Source organism: Dermochelys coriacea, chromosome 3 (assembly GCF_009764565.3).
Source record: "Dermochelys coriacea isolate rDerCor1 chromosome 3, rDerCor1.pri.v4, whole genome shotgun sequence".
NCBI lineage: Eukaryota > Metazoa > Chordata > Testudines > Dermochelyidae > Dermochelys > Dermochelys coriacea.
In genome coordinates, this window is record NC_050070.1 from 160,504,157 (window position 1) to 160,526,713 (window position 22,557).

General features: G+C 44.8%; 1 protein-coding gene across 1 annotated transcript in view; it reads right to left on the reverse strand.

Moving 5' to 3' along the window:
* DNAH14 (dynein axonemal heavy chain 14) overlaps positions 1-22,557 on the reverse strand; it is a 551,687-nt gene that overhangs the window by 32,030 nt on the left and 497,100 nt on the right. The window contains exons 78-80 of the mRNA XM_043511487.1: positions 21,828-21,930; positions 11,850-12,077; positions 3,504-3,701 (exon numbers count right to left, since the gene is read on the reverse strand). Coding sequence (XP_043367422.1) covers positions 3,504-3,701; positions 11,850-12,077; positions 21,828-21,930 — 529 coding nt within the window. The remainder of the gene's footprint in view (positions 1-3,503; positions 3,702-11,849; positions 12,078-21,827; positions 21,931-22,557) is intronic.

The following is a 22,557-nucleotide window of genomic DNA, read 5'->3' on the forward strand; positions in this document are numbered from 1 at the left end:
CTTGGGGACCCAGCCTACCCCTTAATTGCATGGCTCATGAAGCCATACACAGGGAGCCTGGACTGTAGTCAGGGGCTGTTGAACTACAAGCTGAGCAAGTGAAGAATGGTGGTAGAATGTGCATTTGGACATTTAAAAGCACACTGGTGCAGTTTACTGACTCGGTTAGACCTCAGCAAAACCAATATTCCCACTGTTATTACTGCTTGCTGTGCGCTCCACAATATCTGTGAGAGTAAGGGGGAGACGTTTATGGCGGGGTGGGAGGTTGCTTCACATTCATGCATTCTTTATTAATTCATCACACAAATAGCCCAGGAGGGGTGGTGGAGGAGAGAAGCACCAGGAGAGGTGGTGAAAGAGGGAAGGACAAGGCCACACAGCACTTTAAAAGTTTAAAACTTTAAAACGTATTGAATGCCAGCCTTCTGTTGCTTGGGCAATCCTCTGGGGTGGAGTGGCTGGGTGGCCGAAGGCCCCCCCACCGCGTTCTTGGGCGTCTGGGTGAGGAGGCTATGGAACTTGGGGAGGAGCGTGGTTGGTTACACAGGGGCTGTAGCAGCGGTCTGTGCTCTTGCTGCCTTTCCTGCAGCTCAGCCATATGCTGGAGCATATTAATTTGATCCTCCAGCAGCCTCAGCATTGAATCCTGCCTCCTCTCATCATGCTGCCGCCACCTTTCAGCTTCAGCCCTCTCTTCAGCCCTCCACTTACACTCTTCAGCCTGCCACCTCTCTTCCCAGTCATTTTGTGCTTTCCTGCACTCTGGCATTGTCTGCCTCATGCATTTGTCTGTGCTCTGTCAGTGTGGGAGGACAGCATGAGCTCAGAGAATATTTAATCACAAGTGTGTTTTTTTTGCCTTCTAATCTTCGCTAGCTTCTGGGAAGGAGAAGATCCTGTGATCCTTGAAACACATGCAGCTGGTGGAGAAAAAAAAAGGGACAGTGGTATTTAAAAAGACACATTTTATAGTACAATGGGTACACTCTTTCACGGTAAACCGTGCTGTTAACATTACATAAATAGCACACGTGCTTTCGTTCCAAGGTCACATTTTGCCTCCCCCAACCACGTGGCTAACCCTTCCTCCCTCTCTCCTCCACGTGGCTAACAGCGGGGAACATTTCTGTTCAGCCACAGGCAAACAGATCAGCAGGAACGGGCACCTCTGAATGTCCCCGTAAGAAAAGCACCCTATTTCAACCAGGTGACCATGAATGATCTCACTCTCCTAAGGATAACACAGAGAGATAAAGAACAGATGTTGTTTGCACGCCAGCAAACATACACTGCAATGCTTTGTTCTGCAATGGTTTCCGACTATATGCTACTGGCCTGGTGTGGTAAAGTGTCCTACCATGGTGGACGAAATAAGGCTGCCCTCCCCAGAAACCTTTTGCAAAGGTTTTGGGAGTACATCCAGGAGAGTTTTATGGAGATGTCCCTGGAGGGTTTCCGCTCCATCCCCAGACATGTTAACAGACTTTTCCAGTAGCTGTATTGGCTGCGAATGCCAGGGCAAATTAATCATTACACATGCTTGCTTTTAAACTATGTATACTATTTTAAAAGGTACACTCACCAGAGGTCCCTTCTCCGCCTGGTGGGTCCGGGAGGCAGCCTTGGGTGGGTTCGGGGGATACTGGCTCCAGGTCCAGAGTGAGAAACAGTTCCTGGCTGTTGGGAAAACTGGTTTCTCCGCTTGCTTGCTGTGAGCTATCTAGAACCTCCTCATCATCATCTTCCTCGTCCCCAAAACCTGCTTCCGTGTTGCCTCCATCTCCACTGAACGAGTTAAACAACATGGTTGGGGTAGTGGTGGCTGAACCCCCTAAAATGGCATGCAGCTCATCATAGAAGTGGCATGTTTTGGGCTCTGACCCGGAGCAGCCTTTTGCCTCTCTGGTTTTCTGGTAGGCTTGCTGTAGCTTCTTAAGTTTCACGCGTCACTGTTTCGGGTCACTGTTATGGCCTCTGTCCTTCATGCCCTTGGAGATTTTGACAAATGTTTTGACATTTCGAAAACTGGAACAGAGTTCTGATAGCACGGATTCCTCTCCCCATACAGCAATCAGATCCCATACCTCCCATTCAGTCCATGCTGGAGTTCTTTTGCGATTCTGGGACTCCATCATGGTCACCTCTGCTGATGAGCTCTGCACTCACCTGCAGCTTGCCACGCTGGCCAAACAGGAAATTGAAATTCAAAAGTTCGCGGGCCTTTTCCTGTCTACCTGGCCAGTGCATGTGAGTTGAGAGTGCTGTCCAGAGTGGTCACAATGGAGCACTAATTATGTCTAATTGTGTCCTCAGTACCCCTAATTCGACCTGGCAAGGCCAATTTCAGCACTAATCCCCTTGTCAGGGGTGGAGTAAGGAAATCGATTTTAAGAGCCCTTTAAGTAAAAAAAAGGGCTTTGTCGTGTGGACGCGTGCAGGGTTAAATCGATTTAATGCTGCTAAATTCGACCTCAACTCCTAGTGTAGACCAGGACTATGACACAACAGATAGTTCCATTTAGCTCTTGGCAGCTAAGGAACTGAGATGGTCAGGGGGATGCACTCCCTTATGTCAGTGAAGCTGATGATATCCTAGCACAAAAGCGCTCCTGCATTTCATAATGGACATAACTCTTTTCTATCATTCTGCAGATCCATGCTAGAGGTGCTAGATCTCCTAAATGGGAATTCTCAGAAGCCCTTGAAGAATCAATTTTTTTCTTAAATATGCTACATTAGTTTTGCTATAAACAGGCTTTAGTTTAATTTCTACTCACAATAAATTCCCATGCTCCTCAGGGGTAACTGTTTCTGAGTAAATGCCTGTATCCTTGCTTAGCTAGAGGGTCTTAAAAGGATCAAATGCCATTTCATATCCCAGTACATCTATCTGACTACTAAAGGGAGACATTATAATGTATTTTAAAGTGTGATTGTAATCTCACTACCACACTGTACCATTTTTCAATACCCCTTTGTAGTTAAACATCACACACACAATTTTTTTTAAAAATGAAGGGGGTCATTTTGTTATTGGTACCACAGCAAAGCAGGAGCCAGGCGCTAACAGTGTGCGAATAAATCCTTCTGTTGATCATTTCCAGAAGTTTGCCACTAAATCACATGCAAACGCATACAACGACAGTGGTGCATTTTTACCACAGAGATGCACCTTGAGCTCTTATTTTATTTACAAAAGTTCATACAAGTATGGTAATCAGTGTGCCACTGTAATTCAGATCAATGCAACTAAGTATACTGTATTTCACCAACCATTTCCAAAAAACACATACAGGTGCATGTATATAATTTTAATCTGAATGATGAGAGCCTTTTGTGCCATAGTAAAGTTTAACAATTAATTGCTATTCAAAATTTAGATTTGGAAGCCCATAATCTGAAGTTCAGTAATTTATAAGGCTGAAAATATTTGATTGCAGTATAAAGCTACAACTTATTACAACACTTGAGAATAGTGAGAGATAAAATATTTTTCCTACCCCATCACTAGAGTAAGCGAAACCCTCCTGCAGTACAACAGGGTTATAGAAATTGTTCAGAATGCTGAGCAAGCAACGACGGTCCCAGTGGTCAGTCACACGACCTCCATAGGCTACCTCTCCAGTCAGATAACATATTGCTTGCCAAGGAATCTCTTCTTTGTTTGCCAGAAGCATCTCCAAGATCTGTATAGAAACCTTTGGAGGAAAAAATTGAAGTTAAGCATTAGTATTGTTACTTTAACTTGACTCTTGTGGTTATCAGAATCAGAACCTCATGATATAGGTGAATCCTTCAAGAACACCCTCCTAGCTGCATACTAACTATAAAAACAGATTAAAATAAAATATTGGTGCACCACTGTAGGTGTATTTGCACTTTCGGTGCCTCAGATCAGAGATTTTAGGTAGCAGTGTCCATTTGACTCTGCTCTCTCCCCGTCTTATGCCCTACATCAGGGCTATATAGTGCTTTGCAGGCAAACCATCCTCAGTTCCTTCTCTATCACAGAGCTTATTGGTAAGAACTCCAAGCAGGCAGGAGGAGGGCAGGTAGTGGAGCACCCACAGGGATATAAATCTTGAAGAACCACAGTTACTGCACAAGGTGAGTAACCTTATCTTCTTCAAGTAATGTCCCTAAAGGTGCTCCACTGCAGATGACTTGGCAGCAGTGCCCCAATGGAGGGGTGGGGCTTAGGAATTGAGTCTAGAATTGAGGATAAGACAGTGGAGCAAATATGGCATTGGAGATTGATTCTGCATAATGTTCAGCAAATGTATGAGCAGATGTCCAAGTCACTGCTCTGCACATTTCTCTAACCGGAATGTTTTTGAGGAAGTCTGTGGAAGTGGAGAGAGATCTCATGGAGTGCGTTCATCCCCTAGGAGGAGGCTGAATGTTGTGAGAATGATAGCAATAGGTAATGCAGTCTGATATCCATCTAGACAGTCTTTGTTTACCGAATGAGGATCTCTTAGCTCTGTCTGCAATGGAGAGAAATAGTCTGGGAGCTTTCCTGAAGGACTTAGTCCTATCCAAATAGAAGACTAGTGCTCTCCTGAAATCATGTGTGTAATGTCGCCTCCCTTTTGTCCCAGTGTGGTTTATATGGAAGTCTGAAGGTATTTTTGGTAGGAACTGGGGGTATGGTCATAGTGTAACCTTGTCTTTGAAAAAGATTATAAATGGGGGGGAGGTACGCCATTCGAGCCCCTATCTGTACCACTCTCCGAGCAGAAGTAATGGATACTAGGAATGTGGTTTTCATGAAGAGAGTTGATGGGCATGGGTTCAAAGGGAGGCTTTGTAAGGCACCTGAGGACAAGGCTGAGATCCCATACTGATGTAGGCCATTTGATTTGTGGGAAGAGGTTACTCATTCCCTTGAGAATTCTTCTTGTGAAAGGATCAGCAAAACCAGAACAACCTTCTATCTTATGATGGAAGACAGTGATGGCTGCGAGATGCACCTTTATGGAGTTTGGAGATAATCCTGACGTCTTTAGTTCTAGGATGTAATCTCACGCAAGTGGTAGTGGAGAGGATGTAGAAGTACTGCGTCTCAAGTCACCAGAGTTAGAATCTCTTCCACCTTTGAACATACATGTGAAAATAGTTTGCTTCCTGCGATGTAACAGCATCACCTTTACATACTCCGAACAGATCATTTCCAAGCTTTGGAACCATCAAAGGCCATGCCTTGAGCTGGAGATTGGGTTGGTGTACCTAGCTAGTGTCCTGAGAGAGGAAATGAGGAACAGGCTGGAGAGTGATTGGTTGGCACATCGCCAGTTGAGTAGGTATGGAAATCTTTATCACTATAATTCTGTTGATTTTCTGATTCCACAATCTAAGCAGGAGAATGATGTGACACTCAAGAACTTGAATTAAGTGATTTACATGTATGCTCCATGTATTGTGGGGAACTCATCCTGAATGTTGCAGATACTGTGATCATGGGGATCAATATGCCACAGTTGAGGATCTTATGGGTGACACTCATTCGCCCAACTTGGAGGATACCAAGGAAAGTAATTAGGATTTAAATCTTTACATTCATAATAAGGCTAGTGTGTATTGCCTTTACTGTTATTGTTTTTTTTGCTGCTGACTTGCTCTATTCTTCAGAGAAGGCCTCCTGCTGAAGTCTAAAGAGGAATCAGATGATGACAATCCTTTTATTGATGGGATAAGAAATGGTTACTCACCCTGTGCAGTAACTGTTGTTCTTCAAAATGTGTGTCCCTATGGGTACTCCACTCTAGGTGATTACTGAGCAGTACCCTCTAAGGTGGAGGGGGCTTCTGAGTTGAATCCAGTACAGCAGAGTACAATCGAGCTGAATATCGTAACAGAGTGGAGTCATGGGTGATTGCATAGTGTTCAGAGAACGTACACACAGAAGCCCAAGTGGCAGCTTTACATATTTTGATGATTGGTACGTTATTAAGCAAGGCCGTGGAGGAGGCGATGGACCTTGTTGAATAGGTGTATATGAGTGAGGGCGGCTCAATGTTATGAGATGGGTAACAGGAGTTAACGCAGTGTGAAATCCATTTGGAAAGTCTCTGGCTAGAGAGTGCCAACCCCTTTGATCTGTCTGCTATCAAGATGAATAACTTTTCGGTCTTTCTGAAGGGTTTTGTTCTGTCTAGATAGAAGGTCAGAGCTCTTCTGACATCCAGGGTATGCAGTACTGCATCCTGGGGGTTCAGATGCAGTATGGAGTAGAAGACAGGCAAGTGAATTGTCTGACTGAGGTGGAATGCAGAAGAGATCTTAGGTAAGAATTTGGTGTGAGGTCGAAGCATGACCTTGTCCTTAAAAAACACTGTGAAAGGGGGATAAGCCATCAGGGCCTTTAGCTCACCAAACCGTCATGCCAACGTGATGGCTATCAGGAATGCTGTCTTTGTCAACAGATGGAGTAGTGAACAAGAAGCCAGAGGTTCAAAGGGAAGTCTTGTGAGGCATTTGAGGACCAGATTGAGATCCCATATTGGAGATGGATGTTTGACCACTGGGTAGAGGTTTCCAAACCCTTTTAGGAACCATCCTGTGGTTGGGAGGCTAAAGATAGAATAGCCCTGTATGGGGATGTGTGAAAGGCTGTGATGGCTACCAGGTGCACTCTTATCAAATTCATCAATAAACCGGAAGTTTTTAGGGCTAAGGTATAATCTAGTATATCTGGAAATGATGCAGTCATTGGTGAATGCTGTCTATGGCCACACCAACTGGCAAAGTGTGTCCATTTCTGACAATACATGTAGCAAATAGATTGTTTCCTATTGTGTAGTAGCACTCTTTTTACTTGTTGAACAGGTTATCTCTACCCCAGTGAGCCCTCCCTTAATCATGCTTTGAGATAAAAATCTTGAAATTGGGGTGAAGAATCCTGCCGCAGTCTTAGGGGAGGAGGTGGGGAGTGTTGTGAAGAATGATCGGACAGCAAACAGCCAGCTGTAGGAAGTAGGGAAACCACATTTGCCTGGGCTAGGTGGGGGTTATTAGGATGACTTGGCCCTGTTCTTTTTTGTTTTGAGCAATGTCTTGCCTATTAGAGGAGTTGGAGGGAACATATATAGTAGGGTTGATGACCACTGAAGTTGAAAAGCATTCCTTAAGGACTTGCAACCCAATACGCTCCTTGAGGATAAGTGGGTGCATTTCTGGTTTGCTTCTGTGGTGAACAGATCTATCTGGAGGGTGCCCCACTGGTGGAATATGGGATGTAATATGTTGGGATTTATTTCCCATTCATGGTCTTGGAAGAAGTGTCTGCTGAGTGCATCTACAGTAATATTCTGGATACCTAGGAGACAGGCTGCGGTGATAGTAATATGGTTTTGTATGCACCAATTCCAAACTCTGACTGCCTTGGTCCAAAGGGATGGGGAACTTGCTCCCCCCTGGAGGTTAATGTGAAATGTGCATGATATATTGTCCATCATAATTTTTATGTGCTTGCCTTTGATTAGCAGTAGGAATCAGAGACTGGTGCATCTGACTACCCTGAGTTCCAGGAGATTGATATGTAGCATCATCTCCTTGCTTTGGATCATGTGAGTTTCTAGATGTGCTCCCCAGCCTAACAGAGAGGCATCCACTGTTATGAGACCATTGGGGAAGGATTTGTGAATGGAACTCCTGTGCACACATTGTGATGGTTCTTCCACCAATTGAGAGATTGTTTCACAAAGGCAGGTATGGAAAGGAGCGTACGTAGACTGTGTCTGGTGAGCAAGTAAACAGTTCTGAGTCATCCTTGGAAGCAGTGCATTCAAAGTCTGGTGTACTGAAGTTGGTGGCTCACATGTGATTCAGTAATTGAATGCAGTTCCTGACCATGGTTTGTGGACTGTGTTGAATCATGTTTGCTATGTTGGTGAGGGCTACGAACCTGTGTTGAGAAAGGTAGGCTCTTGCCATACTGAATTGTGCCTCTATGAATTTTGGGTTCTGTTCCAGGGTCAATGTTGATTTTTGTATATTCAGTTGTAGACCCAATTAGAGGAAAAGGCCTTTCTTGTGGAGTTGGGCTGCTACCACTGATATGATCTTCAAAAAGACCATTGGGGCAGATAATAGGCTGAAGGGGAGCACTCAATTTTGAAAGTAATCCTGGCCAATAACAAAGTGGAGGAACCATTTGAGGGATGGATGGCTAGATACATAGTGATGTGGAAATATGCATTGTTGCTAGCAGTCTTTATGCCTTCAATTTGTAATTTCTAAGTTTAACAGGGGCACACTCACCTCTCGCGAGCACCCCATGGCCGAGTGCATGTGACTGCACACTCACTTTCTTTCTTTGATGGGTCTTCAGTGACTCAGTCCTGTGGCCAAATCATACACAGTCTGTCTAAAGGGGCCTTTTCAGTGCCCTCTGTAATGCCTCTCTCAGTTTGTCCCTGCTCCGGAATAGAGAGGTGCCTCAGAGCTCCTTCCCTGAAGGCAATGTATTTGCCCTTTCAGGACCTTTCTGGTCCCAGCTCTTCAGCTGGGCCACTACAGTTGTTTCCCCTCTGAGGTGCCTCTAAGTCCAGGCCACTTCCCTCAGTGATTAATGGGGGGTTGGGAGGACCGAGGTGCCCGACCACTAGTTCGGGTCCCAGCCCAGGGACCCTGTAAATAGCAGCTGTCGCTGTGTCCCTTTATCTAAGTTGTGCTGCTGCTCTAATTCCCTGGGCCACTTCCCTGTGGCATCTTCACCCTTACTTCAGGGCCTTGTCTTGATGGAATCCCTGCAAGCAGCTTAAGGCTCCTTCTCACTCTCCCTGGTTCTGGCAGAACTACCTCATATGAAGTCCTCCAGCTCCCTCAGCCAGCCACACACCATCCATACCCCTCCAGCTCTACCAAGGAACTGAATTTGTACTGGCCCTGCAGCTCTTCTTATACTAGTGTGCTGGGCCCTGATTAGCTGCTTCCCACACAGCTGCTCTAGGACCTAGTAGGACCTCTCTACTACCCTTTTCTGGGGTGGGGTGTGACAGGGTCATAAGGCCTGCAGCAGGGGGCCTCAGAGCCTAGTCCACCGCATCACAATAAGCCAACAGTGTCTTGAAGGTTGAGGGCTAAAAACCAATCCCCTTGCTCTAGGGAAGGAATTATCACTGTAAACATCACTATTTTGAATTTCCGCACCTTCACATAGGTGTTGAGTAGTCTCATATCTAGGATGAGTATCCAACCTCCACTCTTTTTTGATACCAGGAAGTACCTTGAATAAACCCCCTTCCCTCTGTGCTGCATGGGGACTGATTCTAGAGCTCCCAAACATAAGATAGTGTCTATTTCTTGGTGAAGCCCGCTCTCATTAAAGATGTCCCTGAAGAGGAATGGAGAAGGGGGAAGTGAAGTTAAGTGTATTGAATAATCTGTGGAAAAGATCTCCAAGACCCACTTGTCTGTAGTGATTAACTCCCAGGCTCACTTAAAGTCGTGAAGGTGTTTCCCAAAGGAAGGAAGGCTCGTGAACTGGTGCAGCAGGAGAGCATGAGGATGGTAGTTCACACTCTCAATGGACACGCCAAAATTGCTGTTTGGAAGTGGATGGGTGTGAGGCAGAAGGCTGAGAAGTGGATAGTTTCCTTCTCTGAAATCTCTGCCTTCTTAGGTATGGTTCATATCATAGGCGCTGACTCTGTAGGTGCTCTGGGGCAGGAGCACCCACAGGGAAAAAATGGTGGGTGCAGAGCATCCACCGGCAGCTCCCCTATCAGCTCTCCCCCCCCAAGGGCCCCATGGTCGTATCAGCACCTCCCTCTCCCTCCTTTCCCATACCTCCCGCCCACCACAATCAGCTGTTTTGCGACATGCAGGAAGGAGGCTGGGAGGGAGGGGGAGGAGGCGGAACTGGGCAGGAAGAGGTGAGACGGGGTGGAGTGGAGGTTGAGCAGAGGGAAGAGGCAGGGCAGGGGTGGAGAGGGAACAGGAGGAACTTGCGTGGGGCCTTCGGGGAAGGGTGGAGTGGGGCCAGGGCCTGGGGTTGAGCACCCCCCAACATTTTGAAAACTCGGTGCCTGTGGTTCATTTGTCCTCTGAGGGGGGAGGAATTGGATTGGGTGGGATCTTTGTGCTGTCTGAGACTTGCTGAGTTTTCTCTTGTATGAGGGGGTATAAATGCCAAGAGAATGCAAAGTCACTCTGGAATCCTTCAATATTCACAAAGGCTTATCCATCAAATCTGTGAACAATTTAGAACCATTGAAAGGAAGGTTCTTGACCATGGTTTGAACCTCCTTAGGGAAACCAGAGAGCTGGAGCCAGGAGGCTCTTCTCATTACCATTGCTGTGGCAACTGAACGAGTGGTGGTATCAGCAGCATCAAGGGAGGCTTGCAACATTGTTCTGGCCAATAGTTAGGCCTCTGCCACAATCACTTAAAACTGCTCCCTGTGTTCTGCTAATAGGTGGTTGACAAAGGAGGTGAGTTTGGTAAAGCTGATGTGGTTATATTTTGCCATCAAGGCCTGATAATTGGCAATTCTGAACTGAAGAGAGGCTGAGGAGTAAGACTTTCTTCCTAATAGATCCAGGCACTTGTGATCTTTATCATGTGGTGCTGATTTAGCATGGTGCTGCCCACCACATTCCTGCACCACATCTACTATCAGGGAGTTAAGTGAGAGGTGGGAAAATAAAAACTCTGAGTCCTTTGCTGAGATGTAATACTTCTTGTCTGCTCTTTTACATGTAGGGGGAATGGAAGCTAGTGTTTGCCAAACAATCTTTGCTGGCTCTAAAAGAGCCTCATTAACAGGTAAGTCTATAAGGGCCTCTGAAGGTAGAGGATATCAAGCTGCTTATGATGAGGCCCCATAACTTCCATTTAGATTGGACTAATTCAGTCTCCCTTTTGTACTGTTTCCCATCAACATTTGTTATTATTTGTTATTGCGACATCTTTTGAACTTTCACATACTTTTTACAGTTGAGCCCACAATTAGGGTAAATTGGTAGGTTCAATTATCACCATAGAGCTCAGCGTTGTTGTTTCTAAACTAAAAACCTACTGCCTGAGAATAAAAAACAAAATTAAAATGTACCTTTTAAAAAAAGTAGAGTAACAGTATTCACTAGTGTTACTAAGTTCCAATTACTAAAAAGTAACTACTATTCTATCTAAGCAACAAGTAACTATAAAAGGGATATTAATGTTCTTCCATCTGCTCTGCCTAGGGTGGTTGCAAAGAACTCAGTGGAAGTTAGGGTCTCAGGCTCTTTATACCCTTGGGAAGGGGAGCATGAGGGCACATGGAGTGTGAATGTGAGCCCTACTGCACACTGCTAGTGAAAATATTGCAAACTATTGCGCTGCAGTGCCCAACACACCATGAGTGGGATCCACATGTGCAGTGATCAAAGAAGAACAATTACCCGTTGGTTTCAGAAATTATGGAGTCTTTGTTTCTCTAGAGTTTTCATGATCCATACCACTAGTGGTATTGGAAGGGATATGGGGTACCCTTCCTGTATTGTAGGGAAAAATGATACATGGTGGTCTTCCATAATCTTCTTTTTTCAGATACATCTATAAATACTGAATGATCACTGAGTTCTTCCCAGGTCTGACCCTGGAGTATTTACTTTTTATTTTAAACTTATTGGGATTTTATCTCCCAGAAACTGAATAGTTCCTGGGAGGCAAACTTAGAATCAAAGTACAGCATACGCTAGTCATGAGCCTGAGACACTGAATTTGTGTACTTGGGAAACCAGAATAGGTGTTCCAGTTCAGATCCATCTCTAGCATAAGCATTCATGAACCTAGGAATTAGAGTTCCAGATAACTTTTTGTTTGTTTCTTTTGGGTTTTTTTTTTGCAAAGTACTTACTTCTAAATCAGAAGAGTTAAATTCATATGGAACATTCCAGCCCAAAGCTCCATATTTTTTTCTTTCATGGACTACAGCATTGAAGAAACACAAGCTAAACACCAGCTTCTTCCATGATAAGCCACATTCAGGCTTGTTGAAGATAATTTCTGTTACCTCTCCGTTGCCACTGTATCCAAATGTCTGAAGTAATTTTCCCTTCAGACCCTGAGGTGTTTCTATTGCCATCTTTAAAAAAGAAAAGAGGGGAAACAAGGCAATTGTATTACTTCTATTGTATTTTCTAACTAATATGCTGCAGGCAGATTGATGAAAGCAAAACAAATCTAACAAAACCCCTTTTTTTAGTGGATTAGTTATTGAATTGGATATGATCAGTTGGAAAGAAAGAGAGATTACTTACAAGTAACTGTTCTTGGAAAGTGTTGTCCTTCACACTTATGAGATATAATACTCCTTGTGTTGAGCTGTGGAATTTTACTAGTGATCAACATCCATTGGTGCCAGTCACCTGACCCCCATAAGAATCCACAAGTCTTGAACCACGTTCCTCGGGTCCCCGAGGAACCTTTGCATTTTGACTACCATCTGGCGGCTTGCTAGTAACTGGTGGGCTCAGTGGCTAATGGAACCCTAGCCCCACCAAAGGCATTGGCAATCGAAGTCCTGATTGGATGAGTGCCTGGCCCCACCTATCGGTCTGGCTGTGCTATTGAAACCAGAAGGAGACACAGAAAGTTATCTGTGCAACTGGGTAGTTGCTACATTGAACCCTACCTTCTTGCCTGACTCCTGAGCCTTGCTTTCCTGACTTGTTCCTGATTCCCTGCCTGCTCCTGATTCTGGTTTTTCTGAACTTGCTTTCCTGCCTTGTTCCTGATCCATGCCCCAGTCTTTGATTCTGACTTCCACCTCTGATTCTGACCCTTGACTTGGTTTACTGACTCCTAACTCTGACTCGTAGGTCTGACAGGCCAAACCTGTCATGCTACCTGTTTACCCCTGCTCCCTCTGTGGAGGATTCCAAGGTATAAAAGAGGGTGCGGCCCCAACCACCCTTCAATTCCTTTGCTACTTTTGGAATTCTTTACCTGAAACTCCAAAGAAGAGGGGAAGGTGAGTAGGGAGTATGAATATACAGCAGCAATATTCTCAAAGAACAACAGTTATTGGTAAGTAATCTCTCTTTCCTCTTCAACTGGCCTCCATATATTCCCACTTGTGAGAGATTAGCAAAATGTATAACCCCCAAGGAAGTCTAGGTGAACAAGGACTACAAACTACCAACATGAGCATCAGCTGTAGATTGCAATACAAGAGAATGTTGAAAGTAATCATAATTTCATTCTCCCACATCAGACCTCAGCAAAGGACATTTCTATTTCAATATATTTACACACAGGGCTTCAAGCAACAGCTGTGCAAATTCTACAAAAAAGATAGAAGGCCTGCAATGGCTGTATCAACAGTACTGAGACCTTAGGTCGATTTGGGGGAATCCAGGGACCTCATCAACTGTGCCAGAACCTCAATACTAATGGATCAACCCACAGGGGTCAAGATACTTTGATGCTACATCAACAATATTGATGTCAGCATCAAATTAGGTTGACCCTGAGAAATCCAAGGGACCTTAGCACACATCAAGGATGCTGGAATTAGACTGACCCAGAGGAATACAGGGACTTTGACACCATGTCAAGGATGCTGACCTTGGGGATGAATAGGTCAATCTGGGGGGATCAGGAGACTTTGGCAGCATGTCAGCTGTGTTGGTACCTCAGTACTCATTTAGATTGACCAGGAGGGATCCAAGGACCTTGGAGCTGGTTGGCACCAGGACCTTGGCACGGGGCTCACCCAGATAAGACCATGGAGATGGGCGTGGCTTAAGATAGGGACACAGCCACTTTAGGTTAATGGATGGCCAAAATTGATGCTGGATTTATACATTGCCAGACTTAGTGAACTGGGCCTGAGGAGCCTCCCCTGTCAGTAGGAGAGTTTGAGGTGGCCCTCCCATTCCTGCGGATCATCCAGATGATACCTGTGCCCCTTGGGTACCATTTATTCTTTATTCTTCAAACTGAAGAAAACTGTTAATCTAACTGATTAAAAAGAAAATAGTCACAAAGGACAGAATCGAAAGAAAGAAAAAGATGAGAAAAGCATCACACACACTATGTGATTCAGGGTCACTGCATCTTCAGCAGTTAAAAATGAACTGAAGGGCAGCTGAGACCACTTCCCCTCTCATGGATGTCATTCACTAGAAAAAGTCTGCAACATGATGCCAGGGGCACTGAATCCCACAAGTGGGACTAGAGAGGCCACTTGAAGAAATCTAGATTTCAGTGATGGTGGATTACAACTATCCTTCTGAAAACCAGTGGGTTAGACACTACTATTTTCACCATTTTTGCATAAGCGAGGCATTTTTCCTGAAAACATTACACAATATTCTGTAGGATATAATGTAAATAAACAACTCATTAGTTTTCAATTACACTGCTTCTGAAGAAATATTTTAATATAAACAATAGAAATATATAATACATTTTTTCTGAAATTTGAGTATCAATATTCAGCAGAGATTATTTTGTTTTTGCCATCATGGTGGTCATGTGGTCATAAATTTAGGAATTAAAGTGGAACTATTAATCATTGAGCAAGTGGAAATAAACCATGGAAGTGTTAAATTTGGGCCTAAATAGTTAGAGTAATATATTAAAAACTACTGCACTTTATAAACATTTCTGCAGTGGGATCTCTGCCATTGAACAACCACCGCTTTTGAGAAGGAGCACAGCTGTTATGTTGCCCTAACAGGAAACCCAAGTCAATTTATCTGCAGTACTGAGACCTGATTTTTTTAGCGGATAGTCTTCTGAAAAGTGAATGTGGTGTGAAGCTTAATCTCTTGCTTTGAGCAGGAGCTATGGGCATTATGGGGGATGGACCACCTTGCATTCTTCTCAAATAGCCTCCTCTAGCTGACCCAACAGCACCATCCAGCTCTTCTTAGCCACAAAAATGAGTAAACCTAATGACCTTAAAGGATGTGTATATATAAAATGACGTATTCCCAGAAAACCACTCAAATTAAAAGAGTGGAAAATGGAGCACTCATCCACCAAGAAAAGATGTGACCATAAAAATTCTTTCTATTTATTTCTTCAAGGGAAACAAGAGATGAAAGTGTTTTATTCGTGACACCATCTTCTCCTAGAGCACATTCATTTTATTTCATTGCTACAACATATACTTGTATCAAACTCTTGAATTTAAAATACATTTTAAAAACAAATCCAGGATGTTTGAATTCTGACTTTTTCTTGTTACTGCAAGAAAAACATTCAGCTCACTTGGGGGAAGGATATAAATCATCAGTAGTCAGACAGTTTATAAATGTCTATAGAAATGTCTTCTTTTTTATATGGAGAAACAAGGCCATCTAGTTCAGAGTAGAATTCGGTTTTAGGCAGTGATGAGCTGCCAAAATCTTAACAACAGGTTCTCTCCTCACCCCACAAGGGGGTCGTTGTCCACCCGCACGGACTTCTGCCCCATCCAACTCCCCCGCGTTCCTAGATGCCCCCCCCGCCCCATCCACCCCCCTCTCCTATCCCGATTGCCCCCAGAACTGGGCAGGATGGTCTCGTGGGCCACCGTAGTGGGTGCCCACCCCACCCCTAAGAGCCAGAGGCACCTGCTGGAGGGCGAGGTGGGGAGTCCTGGAGGTGCTTACCTGGGACAGCTCCCAGGAAGCATCCGGCAGGTCCCTCTGGCTCCTAGGGGTGGGGGAGCGAAGCTGGGGGGGGAGCAGGGGGAGAGGCCGCTCCTCCACTGATCACATCAAAAGTGGCGCCTTAGGCGCCGACTCCCTGGATGCTCTGGGGCTGGAGCACCCACGGGGAGAATTTGGTGGGTGCAGGCCGAGGGTGGAGGAGATGAGCTGGGGCGGGGAGCAGTTCCCCTGTGCGCCCCTCCCCACCCTGGGTTACTTGCTGCAGTGCGGGCGGCCCTCCTCGTGTCCCTCCGCTCCAGCTCACCTCCGCCTCCCTGGGCCTGAGCAGGAAGCCGCAGCCTGCTTCTCAGCCTGCCCCAGCTTCCCACATGAACAGATGATTCGCGGGCAGCCTGGGGGGGTGGAGAAGCAGAGCGGGGTGGCGCATTCAGGGCAGGAGGCGGAGGCGGAGGAGAGGTGAGCTGGGGCTCGGCGCGGGGCTCGGAGCTGCCGGTGGGTGCTCTGCACCCACCAAATTTTCCCCATGGGTGCTCCAGAGCTGTGGCCTAAGGCGTCACTTTTGGCTGGTTACATTTAGAAACCCTTTTAGAAGCCCTTTTCAGACAGCTGCAGCGGCACAGGAGCTAGCAAACAGAGCTCTAAACAGGGGAGTTTGAGTGGGAGTTCTGTTGGAGGAGAAGGTAGTTGTACTTGGTTTTGTATTTTTAGTATTTGTGTGTGTGTGTGTAGGGGCTTTGTGCTGGGAGAGCAGCTGAGCCCTGCTTAGGGGGTGGGGCTTCTGACTAGGAGTCCTATAAAGGTAGCCAGCCAGTCAGGCAGTGGCACAGGAGCTAGCAAACAGAGCTCTAAACAGGGGAGTTTGAGTGGAAGTTTGCAAGGGGAGTTTGGATTGTGGTGCTTGTTTGGGGTTTGCTTTTGCTGGGGGGGTGGTCTTTTTGGTGTGGCTTCTGTTTCCCAGATTAACAGGATTTAGGTGGGAAGGAGATGACAGATACAGAGGCAGCTGTGGGAGTGACTTCTGTAGTGAAAGACACATTGAGGATGACTGGATGTGGAAGCTGTGGTATGTACATGATCCTGGAGGGGGGAACCGGTAAGAGTTTTTTCTGCATGAAATGTCGTCTGATAGAGCTGATGGAGGAAAGATCCGAGGTTTGGAGATGCAGGTGGAAAGTCTGGTTGAGTTTAGGAAGGGGTTTGAGCAGATGATGGAGCAAAGATATGAGGTATCTGAAGGGAAAAGCTCAGACTCACAGATGGAAACAGGGCTGGGGAATTTTGAGGAGAGACTGGGTGAGGAAAGTGGTCAGTGGAAACATGTGACTCAAAGAACCAGGCAGAGGAAAAGACGGGCTAGTGAAGGAGAAATAGAGCTTAGGAACAGGTTTGCAGAGTTGGAAAATGAAGAAGGGGCTCAGCAGGCACTTGTTGAAGGTGGAAGGGTAAAGAAGAAGAGAAGAGAGGCTAGTCCTATAGGAAAAGGGGAAGAGTCAAGGGAGACTACACCAAATATGAGCCCCAGGAGGATACAGGATGGGTTGAAGAAGATTGTAAGGGAAAATAGGAATGGAAAGAACTTGCAGCCAGAGGGAACAGGGGAGAGACTAGAGAATAGCACTGTCACCAGGAAAAGGCAGGTCTATGTGATCGGGGACTCTTTATTGAGAAGAATAGACAGGCCTGTAACTAGAGCTGATCCTGAGAATAGAAGGGTGGGCTGTCTTCCGGGTACTAAGATACGGTATGTAGACCTGAGGTTGAAAAGGATCCTAAAGGGAGCGGGAAAGAATCCCCTAATTATCCTTCACGTGGGAACAAATGATACGGCTAGATTCTCGCTGGAAAGTATTAAGGGAGACTATGCTAGGCTGGGGAAGACACTTAAGGAAATTGAGGCTCAGGTGATCTTTAGCGGGATCCTTCCTCTTCCTAGAGAAGGGCAACAAAGGTGTGACAAGATTATGACTGTCAACAGATGGCTTAGGCAGTGGTGCTATAAGGAGGGCTTTGGGATGTATGGCCACTGGGAGGCATTCACGGACAGAGTTCTCTCGGGATGGACTTCATCTGAGTAGGGAAGGAAATAGACTTCTAGGATCAAGGCTGGCACAACTGATAAAGAGAGCTTTAAACTAGGAATTAGGGGGAGATGGATGGGAGATGTCCAGAAAATCTCCACGCCAGATTTTAGCATTGAGAGGGAAGAAGATGAAGTAAGAAAGGATACAGCCGTGGGTAGGAGAATGTATATAAGGAGCGAGGGCGGTGTGGATACTAGTCTAATAGGTAATACTGGCTGTAGAATGACTGTGCCTAATAGGGTACAAAATGTGAGCGAGGTCAAACAGCAAAAATTAAGATGTTTATACACCAATGCGAGGAGTCTAGGTAACAAAATGGAGGAACTAGAGCTACTGGTGCAGGAAGTGAAACCAGATATTATAGGGATAACAGAAACATGGTGGAATAGTAGTCATGACTGGACTACAGGTATTGAAGGGTATGTGCTCTTTAGGAAAGACAGAAACAAAGGTAAAGGGGGTGGAGTAGCATTGTATATCAATGATGAGGTAGAATGTAAAGAAATAAGAAGCGATGCAATGGATAAGACAGAGTCCGTCTGGGCAAAAATTACATTGGGGAAGAAAACTAGTAAAGCCTCTCCTAAGATAGTGCTTGGGGTGTGCTATAGACCTCCAGGATCTAAGTTGGATATGGATAGAATCCTTTTTAATGTCTTTAATAAAGTAAATACTAATGGAAACTGCATGATCATGGGAGACTTTAACTTCCCAGATATAGACTGGAGGACCAGTGCTAGTAATAATAATAGAGCTCAGATTTTCCTAGATGCGATAGCTGATGGATTCCTTCATCAAATAGTTGCTGAACCGACTAGAGGGGATGCCATTTTAGATTTAATTTTGGTGAGTAGCGAGGACCTCATAGAAGAAATGGTTGTAGGGGACAATCTTGGCTCAAGTGATCATGAGCTAATTCAGTTCAAACTAAATGGAAGGATTAACAAAAATAAATCTGCAACTAGGGCTTTTGATTTCAAAAGGGCTGACTTTCAAAAATTAAGGAAATTAGTTAGGGAAGTGGATTGGACTGAAGAATTTATGGATCTAAAGGTAGAGGAGGCCTGGGATTACTTTAAATCAAAACTGCAGAAGCTATTGGAAGCCTGTATCCCAAGAAAGGGGAAAAAATTCATAGGAAGGAGTTGTAGACCAAGCTGGATGAGCAAGCATCTTAGAGAGGTGATTAAGAAGAAGCAGAAAGCATACAGGGAGTTGAAGATAGGAGGGATCAGCAAGGAAAGCTACCTAATTGAGGTCAGAACATGTAGGGATAAAGTGAGACAGGCTAAAAATCGAGTAGAGTTGGACCTTGCAAAGGGAATTAAAACCAATAGTAAAAGGTTCTATAGCCATATAAATGAGAAGAAAACTAAGAAAGAAGTGGGGCCGCTTAACACTGAGGATGGAGTGGAGGTTAAAGATAATCTAGGCATGGCCCAATATCTAAACAAATACTTTGCCTCAGTCTTTAATAAGGCTAAAGAGGATCTTGGGGATAATGGTAGCATGACAAATGGGAAGGAGGATATAGAGGTAGATATCACCATCAGAGGTAGAAGCAAAACTGAAACAGCTTAATGGGACTAAATCGGGGGGCCCAGATAATCTTCATCCAAGAATATTAAAGGAATTGGCACCTGAAATTGCAAGCCCATTAGCAAGAACTTTTAATGAAACTGTAAACTCAGGAGTAGTACCGAATGATTGGAGAATTGCTAATATAGTTCCTATTTTTAAGAAAGGAAAAAAAAGTGATCCGGGTAACTACAGGCCAGTTAGTTTGACATCTGTAGTATGCAAGGTCCTGGAAAAAATTTTGAAGGAGAAATTAGTTAAGGACATTGAAGTCAATGGTAAATGGGACAAAATACAACATGGTTTTACAAAAGGTAGATCGTGCCAAACCAACCTAATCTCCTTTTTTGAAAAAGTAACAGATTTTTTAGATAAAGGAAATGCAGCGGATCTAATTTACCTAGATTTCAGTAAGGCGTTTGATACCATACCACATGGGGAATTGTTAGTTAAATTGGAGAAGATGGGGATCAATATGAACATCAAAAGGTGGATAAGGAATTGGTTAAAGGGGAGACTGCAACGGGTCCTACTGAAAGGCAAACTGTCAGATTGGAGGGAGGTTACCAGTGGAGTTCCTCAGGGATCGGTTTTGGGACCAATCTTATTTAATCTTTTTATTACTGACCTTGGCACAAAAAGTGGGAGTGTGCTAATAAAGTTTGCAGATGATACAAAGCTGGGAGGTATTGCCAATTCGGAGAAGGATCGAGATATTATACAGGAGGATCTGGATTACCTTGTAAACTGGAGTAATAGTAATAGGATGAAATTTAATAGTGAGAAGTGTAAGGTTATGCATTTAGGGATTAATAACAAGAATTTTAGTTATAAGTTGGGGACGCATCAATTAGAAGTAACGGAAGAGGAGAAGGACTTTGGAGTATTGGTTGATCATAGGATGACTATGAGCTGCCAATGTGATATGGCTGTGAAAAAAGCTAATGCGGTTTTGGGATGCATCAGGAGAGGCATTTCCAGTAGGGATAAGGAGGTTTTAGTACCGTTATACAAGGCACTGGTGAGACCTCACCTAGAATACTGTGTGCAGTTCTGGTCTCCCACGTTTAACAAGGATGAATTCAAACTGGAGCAGGTACAGAGAAGGGCTACTAGGATGATCCGAGGAATGGAAAACCTGTCTTATGAAAGGAGACTTAAGGAACTTGGCTTGTTTAGCCTAACTAAAAGAAGGTTGAGGGGAGATATGATTGCTCTCTATAAATATATCAGAGGGATAAATACAGGAGAGGGAGAGGAATTATTTCAGCTCAGCACCAATGTGGACACAAGAACAAATGGGTATAAACTGTCCACCAGGAAGTTTAGACTTGAAATCAGACGAAGGTTTTTAACCATCAGAGGAGTGAAGTTTTGGAATAACCTTCCAAGGGAAGCAGTGGGGGCAAAAGATCTATCTGGTTTTAAGATTCTACTCGATAAGTTTATGGAGGAGATGGTATGATGGGATAATGGGATTTTGGTAAGTAATTGATCTTTAAATATTCAGGGTAAATAGGCCAAATCCCCTGAGATGGGATATTAGATGGATGGGATCTGAGTTACTATAGAAAATTCTTTCCTGGGTATCTGGCTGGTGAATCTTGCCCATATGCTCAGGGTTTAGCTGATCGCCATATTTGGGGTTGGGAAGGAATTTTCCTCCAGGGCAGATTGGAGAGGCCCTGGAGGTTTTTCGCCTTCCTCTGTAGCATGGGGCATGGTTGACTTGAGGGAGGCTTCTCTGCTCCTTGAAGTCTTTGAACCATGATTTAAGGACTTCAGTAGCTCAGACATGGGTGAGGTTTTTCATAGGAGTGGGTGGGTGAGATTCTGTGGCCTGCGCTGTGCAGGAGGTCAGACTAGATGATCAGAATGGTCCCTTCTGACCTTAGTATCTATGAATCTATGAAACTAGTTGTCCCTCGTGGAACAACCGCTTCTAAAAGGGCTTCTAAATTTAGCAACCAGTTCTAGCGAACCGATGGGAACCAGCTCCAGCTCACCACTGGCTTTAGGTGCACAGACTGGGGGAACTGGAGTTGAGTTCCCTCATGAAGGTTGGGTGGTGGAGTGCAGAGTTTTGGTTTTGGTCTGTTTCTTGTTAAGGTAATATTAATATTAGAATGAGAAATTTGAAATATTCAAATTGATTATTCACAGTCAAAACCACAGCAACTTTTTGATTGTGGTGTTTTAGCAAATTATATCAACCCTTACCCATGGGTGCAGGTTAGTATAATTTTTGGTGGTGCCCAGAATGGGTCCAAGCAGACCTGTCTCGTCCATAGGACAGACAAGGGCAACTGCCCTAGGTCCCACGCTTTGGGGGGCCACATGCTTCTGGGGGACACAGGTCCAGAGTGGCCTGGGAGGTTACTGGGGGGCCTCGTGCTGGCAGCAGTGAGTGGCCCGGCCCCAGCCTGCCCCTCTCTGCTCCGCTTTGCCCGCTCCTGGTGTTGCTTGGGGGGAGTTGGCAGTTGCCCCAGTCCATCCTATAGATGGGATGTCTCTGAAAATATAAGCCCAAACATTGGTGGAACCCATATTATTTGCTGCCTATACCCTTACCTTAAAACCTTTCTGCAGGATAGGTAGGGGGAAAGAAGGATCAGGTGTGGAACTTAACCATAGTCTAAACTGAGGATCCATGTTTATGTTTGGCTGGGTAAATCTGTAAAGACAGGCAGTTTGATAACAACATTATTATTCTACCAAATATATGACAAGATGCAAACTTTTAACAATCACATTTCATTAACATTTGCTCAAGTAATTTAAATGAAACAACCTGGACAGAAATAATGCTTTTGTCTTACTCTTCAAAGTAGTAAGCCTTGAAAGAGAGCTAGTGGGTCTTACAAAAGAGAATCTGAACCTTGACATCATGGTCCAATTCAGATATGTGATGCTGTCCACTCACATTAGAACCAATAAGGATGTACTATAAGACTGGGAATTGTCATTCCTACCTGGTAACTAATTGGTAAGTACTGGGGGTTGCCAGGGTCAAAAAAGACTCAGCTGCATTCCAAGTGAGTGGAGCAGTGGGTAGAGGAGAGAATTGAACAGGTTCATAGGTGGATCCCCTTTCACTAATCTCTGGCAGCAAACCCCACAGCCCCTACCTTTTGTTCACAGATATACTGGATGGTGATCTTCCGTTTTCAGATATTGTGGGTGAACTCACTCACTCCTGATAATGAAAGGCACCTTCTGCCTATCTGCTCATGCCATGAGGGGCCCTCCCTGGTCAGACTAATCTCCAGGGTGGTAATGGGGGACAGTTCTCTTGCCTTCA